The following is a 14,104-nucleotide window of genomic DNA, read 5'->3' as shown; positions in this document are numbered from 1 at the left end:
TCAGACATAATAATCTTTCAGAAAATGCGTATTTTAAAATACGCGTATTTACATAGACAAATTTTAAATAAAAAAAAATATGTATATTTAAAAGAGTAAAGTAAGTAAGTAGTTTTAAATTACTTTTTCTACAATGACATAAAAACATAATTTTAAAATAAGATATAATAGAGAGAATTTTTTAATTATGTATATTTTTGTACTTTGTTTGCATGCACTAAAACAACAATTAATAAAATAAGACAAATTTTAGGATCTAGCATTATCTTTCTAGATTTCTTATAAATATGAAAAAATATAGAATAGATACATTTTTTTATATTATACAAAATATAACATATTTTCAATTTTTATAATCTTTTAAAGAACTCGAAATTATGATAAAAATAATCATTAAATTAATATATAAAATTAAATTATCTAGTCTGTATTTAAATATGTAATTGGATAAAATATTTTTTTTTTAATTCAATATTGATCTTTATTTGAAAATATATAAATAGATGCAAAAATAAACAAAATTCTATTCTAAGACTTATTTCTCTTAAATTGGATAAATTGGACTTAGTTCTCTTAAATTGGATAAATCGTTGCAAAGACTATTTCTTTCGTTAATGATTTTTAATTATATGTAAAAACAACAATAATATAAATGCTGTAAATGTTCAATAATATACTATAAAATAACGTAGTTATAACTAAAATGATTATGCATGTAAAATAATAGTAGTAAAATTTACAAGTATGCAAAATTGACAACAAAGCAGCTCCGTACGAATTTTATCGCTGCACGTGTTCAGATATTACATATATACCAACCTTGATATTATCTTATTATTTTTCTTTATTTAGATAGAAAGCTTAGCTATAGTTGTTTTCACACAGCTATAACCACAGTTAAAACCTAGCATTGTTATGTCATAATGACTTAAGACCTTGATGTCGATGGTGTCAATCAAAGTTAAAAGAAGTTTGATTGCTCTCGATACTCCTACTTCGTTTCATCTTTTAGCTTTATACTATGCTCTCGCTTTTACAGTTTTGTTTTACAGTCGATAAAACCTATATGAGCAGACGGAGTGTGAAGGTGATGTGAAAATGTAATAGGGCAAAGGTCACAATAGCCAGTTGATCGTTTCATCACATTATTGGATAGTATATATGTGTGTCCCCCTCTTCTATCACAAGACATAAATCTCAAAGGTAGCCAAAGCCAGTACAACTGTAAAATTTCCACTCCTTTTTAATTATTAAAGAAGAGCGAACCTATTATTTATTACATTCACGATTTAGCTAGTTTTATTATTGCGTTTATTATATTTTAGGATCTATATTTGGATTGATTATTAAATTTTATTAAATTATTTTTAAGAGAGAATAATATTTCAAATTCTCTTATTTTTCGTTCCATTATGTTTTGTAATCATTATCATTTCATTTTTTTCTTATATCATTAAGCTATATATAAAGAAACGACGGAAAGAGAAAATATTTTAATTTTTTTTTAAATACAGTTAAAAAAATGCAATATAAAAAAATAAAATATTTTATATTTTTAAATTTTACTTTCAGTGATAAGGTGCAAGGATTTGAGGCGAACGTACGAGGGACCGGTGCACGCGTATGTCAAAGCGAGCTTAAAGAATACCAGCGGTGAAGGGGTTGTTAAGAGGACCGCAGTTCATCGTGCCACGCCAAATCCGGTATTTCGCGAGACTCTAATACTACCCTGTCCGGCATACAACAGTCACTGCACTGGTCACAGGCCCACGTCTCTGGATATCGCCGTTTGGCACCGAGATCGTCGAGCGAGGTGAGCATGCTCCACGAAGATGAGAAAGACAGAAAGAGAGAGAGAGAGAGAGAAAGAGTCCGAGATTTTGGGCTTATGAGATGCTGACGTAGATTATGTTTGTAATTCTCCCGAGATCAATGGCGAATGCGATAAAGTTTCAAACGAATTTGACGCGTCTTGTTGTCTACAAATCTATTTATTCATCCCGTGTGCCTTGAAATTTTATTACGGAAAAATTAATTGTTGGTCAAGAAATCTAAATAAGGAAAAAAATTCGTAATGTATCGAAAACTATTAAAAATTTTAATTAAGAATGATAATGCTCTAATTCACTTTACGTTAAGAAAGTTGAAGAGATTTTTTGAAGATTAACTTTATATTTTTATTTTAGAGTAGTGGATTAAACCGCGCTGCAGAGATCCTTCATTTATTTTTTCTATAAAAAAGTTTTCCAGTTTCATCAAATTTTTCAAGATATATCACATCGATCCTTTTAATTTTATAAATTTTAATTTTATTAATTTTAGTTTACTTATTTTAAATTGTAGTAGTTTTTTATACATATTTAAAAAGAGTAAAAATATTTAAAGTGACGAAGTAAATTCTAAAATAAGTTTGCGATTAGACAGGTTGTCGCGATAAGGCTTTTGCTAACTATAATTGTTCTCGCTTGTTTCGCTAATCATAATAATCAGGCCATGGGGTACGGATGTGGAAATTAACCTCGGCTGAGGCGATTCAACCGCGTTTAATTTCTTCCGATAAAACATCGCAAATGATACGACGTTAACTCGCGAGGTTTAAGCACGTGATGTCTCGTACCGTGTACGAGATAGCTATCTTTCGAAATAAAATCCGGGGCAGCCCAGCGTGGGAAAGTCTCGTAAAATTTGTAAAGCACGAGAACCGATTTCACGCAATTCATGTCAGTTAATCAGTGAATTTATCTGCATGTCTCAGATTTGTTCTGTCTTTCTCGTATACCGATTACAATGCGTGTCCATCTGAATCTATGTTTACTTATATCTATCGTGCTATGACTATCACATTTATTTTTACGCATGTATATTGATATGCGCTTCGCGACTCGTTTTGTCCACTCATCAGTCGATCGACGATCAATTCCTTTTACCTCCCCTGCGACCTTGGCTTGTTTATTCTTTAATTTCTTAAATTTGTCCAATCGAAGTAGTCCTAATTTTAAACTGTGTTGAGAAGTTCTCGTATCGGAAAAATATCATCTTAAAGAAACTTCGTTTTCGCGAAGATAAGTATTTTTTGAAGTTATGCTATTTGAATTATTAAATTATATTTATTTAATAATATTTATTTAAAATAACAATTATTTTATAATTGACATTTTTTATAATGAAAATATTTCTCATAAATATGGAAACTTTTCCGCTAAGAAAATGTTATGTAAATTATGAATTTTTATTTCTTAGTGGTTTTGCTTTATTAAAAGTTGATTTATATACATAATATTAAATATCGAACAGAATTTAGTAGTATCTCTTTGAATATATCGCGTGAGATATAAATTATTATGAGATATAAATTATGCAAGATAATCAGTATCTTGAGCTTTTGTATTTTTGACAACATTCGATTCGAAAGAGAGGAAGCCTAACAATAAATAATAATTTCTCGACAATACAGAAAATTGCGCAATTCTCTCTCGCGTACTTTCTTGATGGATGTGGTCCATCCGAATATTTAAACAAAATTCTGGGCATTCGAGTTCCCCTTTTGCGGTAGAAGGGGAATCGATTCCCTCAGATCATGCGCACCACGTATACCACGTGCATCTCTCGAACACCTCTCCCTCCTCCGCCTATTCACGTACGATGTGCGCGAGACATTACGGTCACGCTGTATATATACTACGTTATCTCGTGCGAATAAGACATTACTCGTATATACAGTACACCTTCGAGCGTCTACATGTACGTATTTACACGTTTCGCAACTTGTTCCGACAGACAGATATTTATATGCGTCTCTCACTTTCCGGCTGTTTCAGACGTAGCGAGCTGCTGGGCTGCATGACTCTTCCTCTGCCGCTGTCCCAGGATAAGGTAAATAACACTTCCGAATATTTATTCGAGACACTTGATCGAGAGATATTCGCCCTCGATTCCCTTAGAAAGTATATCACGCTACGGAATATCTACGAAAGTTCGCTGCTAATATATTAAGTATTAAGCAATCTATATTGCGTTGGCGTTTCTCAAAAGTTTTTTTTTTTACGAATCATCGAAAAGTTTATTTTTCCCTCGAGCGTAAATATCGAACAATAAAACATTAAATATTTATTCAAAAGTCTTGATAAAGATTCTCTCTCTGGTTCTCTCTGCGCGATTTATTTCAGATATATCTTTCAAATATATCTTGCGTTATATAGCGGACATGTCTGAACGTCCTGTATATAACGCAAGGTATATTTAACGGATGTGCTAAAGTTTACTGCTATATTAGCTCTCAAATATTGAAGCGATGTCTGGGAAGTTTTTTCTTCCTACAAATCATTGAACAGCTCATCTTGTCTCGCATGAAAGTAAATGTATACTTGAAACTTTGAGTGTTTTGTACGAGATACTTGATTGAAGTATTTTCAAAAGTTAATTACTATATTAGATCTCCAGTAGATATTATAAAATATGCGCTTTTTATGTATTATTACATTATATACTCTGCATTACAATATATTAATACATTTTATAATATGTATTAATATAGGCTAATAAAAAAAATAATAGATAATTTGTGGTAATCGAATATACTAAGAAAAAATGTACTTTCACGGCAAAGCTACTAATCTAATTTAGAAATAATGTCTGCTGCATCTCAGTGACTCGAAGCTTTCTTTCAAGTTACAGTTAAGTGGATTTTCTACCTCGAGCTCGATATTATCTGATCACTTACTGACGATCCGAATAATAGCTTAAATAATATTCGCGCTAAAGCTGACAATCTCATGTAATGTGTCTATAATAATATAGATTTTTATATCTTGATATGATAATAATAATCATTATTAAACTGAAATATTCTGTATTTTGTAATTATATTTCAAAAAAAGCAATCATTTCAGTTATTTTGAATAAAATTTCTGCTGAATTTCTCAAAATTGTTAATTTTAAATTTGTAAAGAATCTAGGAAATTAATTTTTTTTATTAAAAACTTCAACATCATCAATTTTTGTTATAATTTGTTACTTTTTCGTATAAAATATTCTAATAAAATTAATTTCCTTGATTGAATAAGATATTAGATTTGTTTTTAAAATGATATATTTTTCAATCATGGGAGGACTAAAAGAGCGGGAATGACTTGCAGGAAGCAGCATGGCACCCTCTAGAATCCGGATCCGTCCGAAATACGAGCACCCCTTTCGCGGGTGTACCTCAGGACTGCGTCGTGTCGCCGCCATTATCCAAGGATGGCGAGCTAGATAATAATAACTCAGGGACGGACGATTTGATGTATCTGAGGTACCTGGAGTTGGAACCGGTCGATCCATCGACAGGTTTACCTTTGCATCCACGTTTCACTGCGAAAGGCGGTAGAACACCTTGTACCATTACCAAAAGCTTGATAAGGCAAACTTCAGTTAATCAGGTATTTATTATGACTTTAAATTATTAATAGAATTATAAATTAGAAAGAATTATCGAAATTATCAAAATTTTTTTCGATTTTCGTATAAATTATAGCATATCATAAAGTGATATGTATATATATATATATATATATATATATATATATATATATGCATAATTAAACTCAACAATAATAATTTAAAGAACTCGGTCGTAGTAAAGTTATTCAATAATCATAGTCAAAAAAAGTGTAAAAACAGAATAAAACTTTTTCATAAAAATGTTTTCATTCTCGAGAAAAATAATTTCGAAAATTAATATAATTAATGTATATAAAATATATAGTTATTATTAGTTTTTTACTAATTATCAGTTTTCCAATTTCTAAAATTAATTTTTTTTCTTTTTTAAAACAAAGTCGCGTATACAAAAAACAAAATCTTATTTTATATTTTTTTATTTATTTTTGCATAATTTCTTATCGATTATACTAAACCATCCTGCACCATCATTAATTAATTTTGCTAATTAAATATTTCATCACGAATATATCTGACAGATTCCATGGGGTTTTTCGTTATCGTGGGGCAGGCCACCCCGAGTGGAGCGCGTAGATCCGGGAAGTCCAGCGGAACGTTCCGGTTTACGGCCGGGCGATCATGTGGTCTTTGTAGAAACGACGAACGTTGTGACGAAACCGCGGGACGAGATCTTGGGTCTTATTCAGGCCGCCACGAATCAACTGGTGCTGGAGGTGCATCGCAAAGGAGGCGTCCACTCTTCTGCTATCCATAGACCCAGCTCGGTCAACACCACCCTTCAGAACCCTTCCATCGCCGGCCCTAACAGCCAACACACGGTCACGTTCAATGCCGAGGTCGGTACTGGCGTCCTCGTGTGAACGTAACAATACTCTATTAACGGTATATTCATCAGTACCTTAATTATAAATGAAACGCATGGGACAACGATGGTGATAAATTAATGTTATACCTCTCAATTATTCAACATTAGATGTAAAATAATTCTCTCGTACTTTAATATATTTTAATAGCTTAGATATTTTTCATATTTATATTTATTTATTTTTTTCGAAAAGTATATTATTCTAATAACAGAGATAACAGAGAACACAAAGTTCTCAATAAAGAATTGAACTTCCTCTAAAGTTTAGTTTTTAAAAGAACTTCTTTAATTATAATTATGTAACTTAAATATTCTCTGTTTTGATATCTTCGAATTGGTTAAAATATTTATATAAGCAAAGGAATACTCAATTGTTACTGTTATTACAAATAATATTTTCTAATGATTTAAGGTACCGATAATATCGTTAATACAGTAAAGAGTACCGCTATCAGTGTCGTTTAAATTTATTCGCCATTAAAGTATAATGAAGTGTAATCATGCTGATCGTAAATTAATCGGAGATTGAAAGTGTGTTAAGGAAATTTCCATTCTATCGGAATAATCGATCGGACCGTGAAATGCGTCGAACGTTTAATCACGATATGAAAAGACAACATATTATAGGAGAAATGTCTAATTTCCGTTTGATTATTTTCAACAATATAGGTAGAAAAAATATATGTATTTTTTTTAATAATTATTAATATGCTGAATTGCATCGTCTATAAGTGTTAATGCTGTTTTACGAAGCTTATCTCGCACGTGAATTGACGCAGACATGTCTGATGATACATACCCTATCAGACGAGAATATATTTCCAATTTCATAAATCTTATTTCAAACAATTAGGAAGATGTGTGATAGTAAACACAGCTTGATACAGCTGATATAATACAGTAAAATTTAATTGCGCAAACTCGCAAAAAGCGCTTTTATGATTATTATTAATATTCTGGAGATCGCGCGGTATTTAACAAGTATAGTCTAGTTAATTGCTTTGTAAAATTTATAAATGTTTACTAATTATCTTTTTATTTAATATTTGTAAATTGAAAAAATTGCTATACAAATTACTAAATTAGAATCATATAAACATATTCTCGCATTTAGGATTTTCGAGAAATTTTATATTTTTATATCGAGAAATTTTTTTTATATTTTTATACGATACCTTCTCATTTTTTTAATATATTATACATAGAACGGGAACATGCGAATTTTTTTGTTAGGCGCTTTTATATCAGCGTGCGTTCAAAGCTTATTTTCGCTTTGTACAAGAAGCGTCACACATCTGTGCATGTGTGTACATTGTTTTCTTTTTTCCTCCTCTTCACTTTCTTTGTAACTTACTTTTAACGAGCATGTAGTGTATAGCGCGCGCATTCCTCGCGTGGGGGATGCCGTTTAAGTTATGATGCGGTTATGTTTTGTACCTCGACCAGGTTGCTCTTTTTTGTTGTCAACAAGTTTTGTTTCCAACCTCATGTATTTTGTTTATTCATTATATCCTTTCCACCCTCATCCCGCGATTTTTGATTCTCTCTTATTAATAGTATTAGTAATATATAGTATTTTTTATAAGCGTATTCATTGAATTGGCGAGAGAGGGTTTCGATTTATACATACATTTAATATACATACTTTTATGTATATTAAATATTATAAAGAATATTGAAAGATAATTTTTTATTAATTTTGAAAATAGCAAAATATATCTTATCTCATTATTATACATAATAGGAAGGTCTTAAAGTCTGATATTAATATTTCATCTCGGTATTAAATTATTCATGTTGCAAAATAAAAAATCAGATTACTTGAAATTATTTTCATTTTTAAGTATTTTAATTTTCAATTAAAGCCGTTCAATACACGCTATTGAATGCAAGCTATCGATCGAAGAATTCAACAGTGCTTTACATACATTATTACACAATCATGCTATAAGTTGCACATTACATCCAATTATCTTATATGCAAACATAAATTATGTCCTTTACGTATTAAAAGCGATGATACTTTACTTTACTTTTAAGGCGCAACAATTTTAAAAAAATTTATTTAAAATATATATTGACATTTATTTCTATTTTCCGCGCGCGCGATTGCCTATCAAAAAGTTTTCCGCCCAAAATTCTTTCGTCGCGAATTCTTTCATGCAGCAGGTCTTCCCTTCTCTGGTACCTGACGCGCCACCCGAAGAGGAGTTAAATGTACGCGAGACCAGGTATTGGAGCATCCTGAAGAACGGCCACGCGCGTTTTATGGCCCCGCTGTGCGAGCGACGCGACGTTCTATCGGCGACGGACTACCTGATCCTATTCCAGAATCTGGACGAACTGCTCAAGCTATCCGAGGAGATCAGGGACGAGGGCGGCGGTGTCGACAGCTATCTCTGTAGAGTTCCTAAAATCACAGCTGCCTACCGAAGATACCTCAGTGGCCTACAACGTGCCTGCTGCCTCCTGGTCGCTCTCAGACGGAACACGGCCTTCGCCAAACTCGTCTGTGAGCCTGCTGTGCCGCACAAACGGCGCCCCGATCTTACCGGGGTGCTACTTCTACCCTTAGAGCACTATAGGTTAGTACGATTACGCTAATTGCTTGTGTCTCTTTCAGAAAGATACCTAATTGTTTTTCGAGCAATTTGCTTCAATAAAATTCGTTTAAATGAAATAAAGCTCGATGAAATTAATTCTGATGGACTAATTAGTTATGAAATTTTTGGAAAAATAATCGTCAATATATGCAAAAGTTATAAGATATCAAGAAAAATATAATTTATTTAACTGCAATGCTAAACTTTCATCTTATTTTATTCGTTTCTTGTTATTAAAATTATTTTTTCTTATTGCCAAAATTGTAAAGATACTTCGATTACAAGATGACAAAGTAATAGAATTCGAATTATGATATAGATAGATTTATTAAACTATCATCACTTTTTCATATTTTTATTAATTTTTAAATAAGCTTTCATAAAGTAAATGTGTTATATCAAATAAATATTATATATAGAGATTAATATTATATATTAATTTATAAGAAATTAATATTTCCGTACTGTTGTGTGTAATTTTTTTTTCTTATAAAAATTCTATGATATCACTTAAAAAATTAATTAAATCTTGTATTAAAATTTGAATTAAAATCATAAGAAATTCACGATTATAAAAAGTTTTAAAGTTTTAAAGACTTTTTAATTTGTAAAAAAAGGTCTTTTGACATCTGTAGCATCGGAAAAACGAAAACCGTACCGTTTTCGTAGTAAATTCATGTTTGCAGAGAAATGACAAGATTGTTGGGTCAGGCGTCTCCGCGAAATTGCCAACAAGCGAGAGATTTGGCCCACGGCTACAGAGAAGCTACAGCTAATGCTGGTGTCATGGAGCCGCCGAGAGATACCGGAAGACCCCTGTTGAGTTTGCAAGAGGTGGAATCTCGATTAGTATTCGCGAGATGCAAGCCGTTTACCTTAGCGGTGCCAGGAAGACAATGGTGAGAGAGCGTGTTCTTTATTTTTATACTCTAAATCTAAATTAAAGTTATATTAATATAAGTCTCTTCAATTTCTTTGGGGAATATACTATATTCTTGTTGCTCGTATCCTCAAAATAAATAATTTCTAAGTAATTAATTCGATTATTGCTTATTCATCTCGTCTTCGAGAATCTTTTATTAAAAATCGTTTGAATTTCGCTGATGCTAATTATTTTTATCTGTGATAAATTTTCAAATACAATAATATTTATAGAAAAATCGAATCTTTGCTTAGGCTCTTCGGCGGCGCCCTCGCTAAGGTCGAAGGTCGGGCGCGTCTGCAGCCGTCCTGGGCGCTGCTACTGACCGATCTTTTGGTATTCGCGCGGATCTCGCGAGACCGCGTGCTCTTCGTCACCGAGGAACCTCTGCGATTATCCAGCATCGCAGAGGCGTGTTTCACCGTGCGAAAACGACCGACGGAGTTTCGGTTACAGGTCGCCGTAAATCCGAATGGCAGCGCGGAAAATGGCCACGCCGAGATGGTGAACAGCGGTGGTTGCAGCCCACACAGTCGACCTCGAAGACGCGTCCTCATCTTTCGTGCGCCTACCGCGGAGCTTAAAGCCGTTTGGCACAATCTTCTTCAACGGCAAATGTGAGTGAGTGGGAGACCAGACGTTAAAATACGGAATTTTTTGACGAAAAGTCAAGGTACAAGCCGAGAGTCGCGCGAATGAAGAAAATAGTATTTACGAGTATCAATTTTCATTGTATTTTAGCATCTATGTGAATACAGGCTGTGGCTTGAACTCGTCGGATCAGGACAGCCCAGAAGAGAGTCCGATTGCTGGTAATAATTTCATCGCGATCAGAGAACTTACGGGAAGTCCGCAGGTAAGAGAAAATGCTAACAATTAAACAAAATTTGATTGGAAAAATCAATATTCATGCTTCACGCGAGAAATGAAATTAAATTAAATTAGAAAATAGAAGTTGTGGATTTTTTGAGAACAAAATTAAATATTCAACGAGCTATTCTTCAATATAATTTCAATTATTATTAGATATAATAACAGTTTACACAATTGCGTGTCTAATAACTAATAACTCCTGAAATCAACGACAGATCGCGAGAGAGCCTCAACAACGCGACGAGGAGGAGAAGGAGTCGCAATCCGGCGAGAGCCTGGAAACGATCCTGAAGAACTCTCGGGAAAACAATCACCTGGCTCAATGGGTACGCAATTCACATCAGATTCCTCCTCCGGATAACGAAAGCTCACTGGAGGAGTGGACGGCGGAGGAATTGGCGGCCCGAGCTCCTCGAGAAAGTAATAGTAGATCGACCAGCCAGGACACTGCGACGGAAGAAATCACGACGGTAAATTCTGACGCGGAACAACAAAGTACTGCGTCGAGCGCAAGTCTAAGTACTGTAAAATCGAACAGCATGACGCGGAAAAATGGCAGTCACGTGTCTTCAAAGGAGAATTCAACGAGCTCCATCAGCATTTGCCGAAGGTGCCATAGGTAATAATTTTAACGCGTAATTTTAAAAACACTTTCTTTTTCTCTCTTCTTTCCTTTCTCTTTTAATTTTTTAATATTTTAATTTTTTATATTTTTTTATATTTAAATAATTCGATTTTTAAATATTTAAATATATTTTTTAATTTTAAATAATTCCGAGGTAAATTTGATTACATTACCAGAGAGAGAAATTATACAGGTATTTATTTTTTTATTTAGAAATTTTCTCGCAATAAAATAAAAGGATGAACAAATTTTCTAAGTCGCAAAATGTAAGAGATAAAAATTATTGTCAACTTTAAATGATTCTAATAGCAGATTATCTATTTTAGATCGGGTTGTCCTACTCCACCATTACAGAGAGATCCGTTCTCTCCGTTACCTCCGAAAATTTCAGTTCTTCCACCAACTCCCGATCTCTGCACGAGATATAGATTGCGAAATGGATTGCACGATAGTCCGGGATGTAACAGTCCCAGTTACACGCCTGCGGATGGTAACACTGAAGATGGTAGCGAAGACGACCTCGATTGTGACGGAGAACCTCCTTATAGGTATAATAAATTATTAACAACATTGTAATATCTTTAAATTCAATAATTTGTTAATTAGAAACAAAAACTGGAAACTTAAAAAAACTTGTCGAGTTTACTTGATTATAAATGAGATATATGAGATGAATTACTGCCCTTATCGATTAATGATGTATTCGATCTAAAAATTAATTACTTTTAATTATTTTCTTTTTTATCTATTCACTCTTCTTAATTGAAATCTAATTATTTCGATTTCTATACTTCTAACGATTATTTTACATAGAGCTCTGAGGCGATTTGGTACAATGAGCAGTCTGGATCAAGATGATGAGTTGGACGAACAGGGAGAAGATGACAATCGAGACTTGGAGTCACCGCCGTCCGGTTTAAGGGCATGGACCGCCCGAGCGAGTAGTTATGTCGTCAGCAAGATGGTTTTATTAGAACAGCTTAGCGAGGGTGTAGGTGGTTACCTTCTTCAACCACCAGTACCCCCGGAGCGAACTGAGTTTTCACTAGATCCGAATGACGAAGAAGGTACCACGTCCGGGGCTACTTCCGGCGATGACATATGGGGTACGCCGACTTCCGGTGGACCGGACGACGAGAGTTTCACCGCCAACTCGGTAAAAATATTTGAGACTATGATACATGAATATTCGCATCCGAACGTAATAGCTGAAGCTTGAAAGCAGTGAAACAAGTTCCGACGCTGCGAGGAATTTTTATCGCGTATCAAGCGATTGAAGAATTTATTTGCAATTAAATAAATTAAATAAATTCATATATTTTAGAAAATTGAATTATATGTATACGAGATTATATATATACAAAACTATGTATAATAATTTATCAAGAATTCTATATTTAAAGATAAGAATTTAATATAATTTATGAAGATATATATGTATATATATATATATATATATATATATATATATATATTTTATAATTTCGTATAAATTGTAATTCCTTTTATTTTAAAAATATTTTTATATCTTTTATATTTTAATAGCTTTTTCTTATACTCGTGGAATCAAATTTATAAATATTTATAATTGGATTGCTTGATACGTGTCTACTATTTTTATATAAGCTTGCTTGAAAATGACGTAATAGCTTTAAAATAATTCATTAATTCATTTAAATTGCACTTCACATTGAATGTAAAAATTATAAATCCATTTTATACACATATATTAGACTTAAATTAAAACCGATTGCAGAGTTTAATGCACAATATATATACGTATGCACAAGCATAATACACGATAATACTATCGTATAAATTATACCAAGTAATCTTAGCATTCAAAGTGATCTATGCAAGAGTATTATTCCGAGGATTATGGCTCGTATTTATTTCCTACCATCTTTTAGCTGAATGTATAATCCTTAATATATCACGACTGTTATTTGAGACAGATAAAATCGCTTTCTCTCGATACATAAACATCCACGATACGGTAATGCAGCGTAACATATTGTACAAGATAGCACGTAAGCTTCGCACGCTTGCCTGCATGACGAACGCTTGCCTTCTGTTTCTCTTTTTGCAAAGAATCACTAGCCCGAGCTGTGCCTGACTTCCTTAGCCACCGCCAAACGGCTGCAGCAGCGGCGTCGCGGTGGTGAACACCGGCGAGGACAATTACGGCCTAAACCTGTCGGCGGAGGACGACGTCGATCAGGAGTTGGAGAACGAGGATTGCTCGTTGCCGGAGCTGAGCATGGATCAGCTGCTTGGCGGCGGCGGTAGTCTAGGTTCGTTGCGCTGCTTCCTGGGTAGGAGGCGGCTGGAGCCGCTGCCGGAAGAGGAGGACTCGCCCGGCAGCGGCAAGCACCAGGTTGGATGGTGGTGACAGAGGTTTCAAACGACGTCCAAGTCGAGCGTCGGTGGCAGTGCGGAAGAACGCGATCGCGTCTTTGCCAAGCTGAACCAGGAGGACGAGGAGTTTCGCCGCAAGATCGTCGACCTGCATCGCAAACTATCGGATGTGGACGCGGACGTAAATTATGAGCCGGAAGCGACCGGTTCTCTCAGCTCCAAGAGTTCCAGGGAGGCTGAACGTTTGAGAGAATTGGAAGCTGTCGCGAGAAGAGCGGAAGAGACGAATTCCCGTAACGTCGAGGAGATGAACGCGGAGAAGAGACGAGAAGCGATGCAAAGGGAGGATTTTATCGAAGCAAGCGACAAGAGAAGACAGAGAAGTAAAAGACAGATCGAACAGCTGAGGCGGTCAAAAA

General features: G+C 34.0%; 1 protein-coding gene across 4 annotated transcripts in view; it reads left to right on the top strand.

Moving 5' to 3' along the window:
• LOC105253060 overlaps positions 1–14,104 on the top strand; it is a 30,158-nt gene extending 16,054 nt beyond the window's left edge. For 2 of the 4 annotated variants that reach the window (XM_020028085.2, XM_025408476.1), the window contains exons 5-16: positions 1,573–1,813; positions 3,819–3,873; positions 5,136–5,417; positions 5,958–6,275; positions 8,471–8,889; positions 9,594–9,806; positions 10,084–10,446; positions 10,571–10,685; positions 10,918–11,321; positions 11,654–11,875; positions 12,141–12,483; positions 13,453–14,104. In XM_020028085.2, coding sequence (XP_019883644.1) covers positions 1,573–1,813; positions 3,819–3,873; positions 5,136–5,417; positions 5,958–6,275; positions 8,471–8,889; positions 9,594–9,806; positions 10,084–10,446; positions 10,571–10,685; positions 10,918–11,321; positions 11,654–11,875; positions 12,141–12,483; positions 13,453–13,719 — 3,242 coding nt within the window. In that variant the 3' untranslated portion in view covers positions 13,720–14,104. Of the gene's footprint in view, positions 1–1,572; positions 1,814–3,818; positions 3,874–5,135; positions 5,418–5,957; positions 6,276–8,470; positions 8,890–9,593; positions 9,807–10,083; positions 10,447–10,570; positions 10,686–10,917; positions 11,322–11,653; positions 11,876–12,140; positions 12,484–13,418 lie in introns of all 4 variants that reach the window. The other 2 variants (XM_025408477.1, XM_020028086.2) reach the window with 2 other exon arrangements.

Source organism: Camponotus floridanus, unplaced genomic scaffold (genome assembly GCF_003227725.1).
Source record: "Camponotus floridanus strain SB8 unplaced genomic scaffold, Cflo_v7.5 scaffold21, whole genome shotgun sequence".
Taxonomy (NCBI): Eukaryota; Metazoa; Arthropoda; class Insecta; order Hymenoptera; family Formicidae; genus Camponotus; species Camponotus floridanus.
Note: the sequence above shows the minus strand (reverse complement) of the source record. Positions and strands in the feature narration are given on the sequence as shown.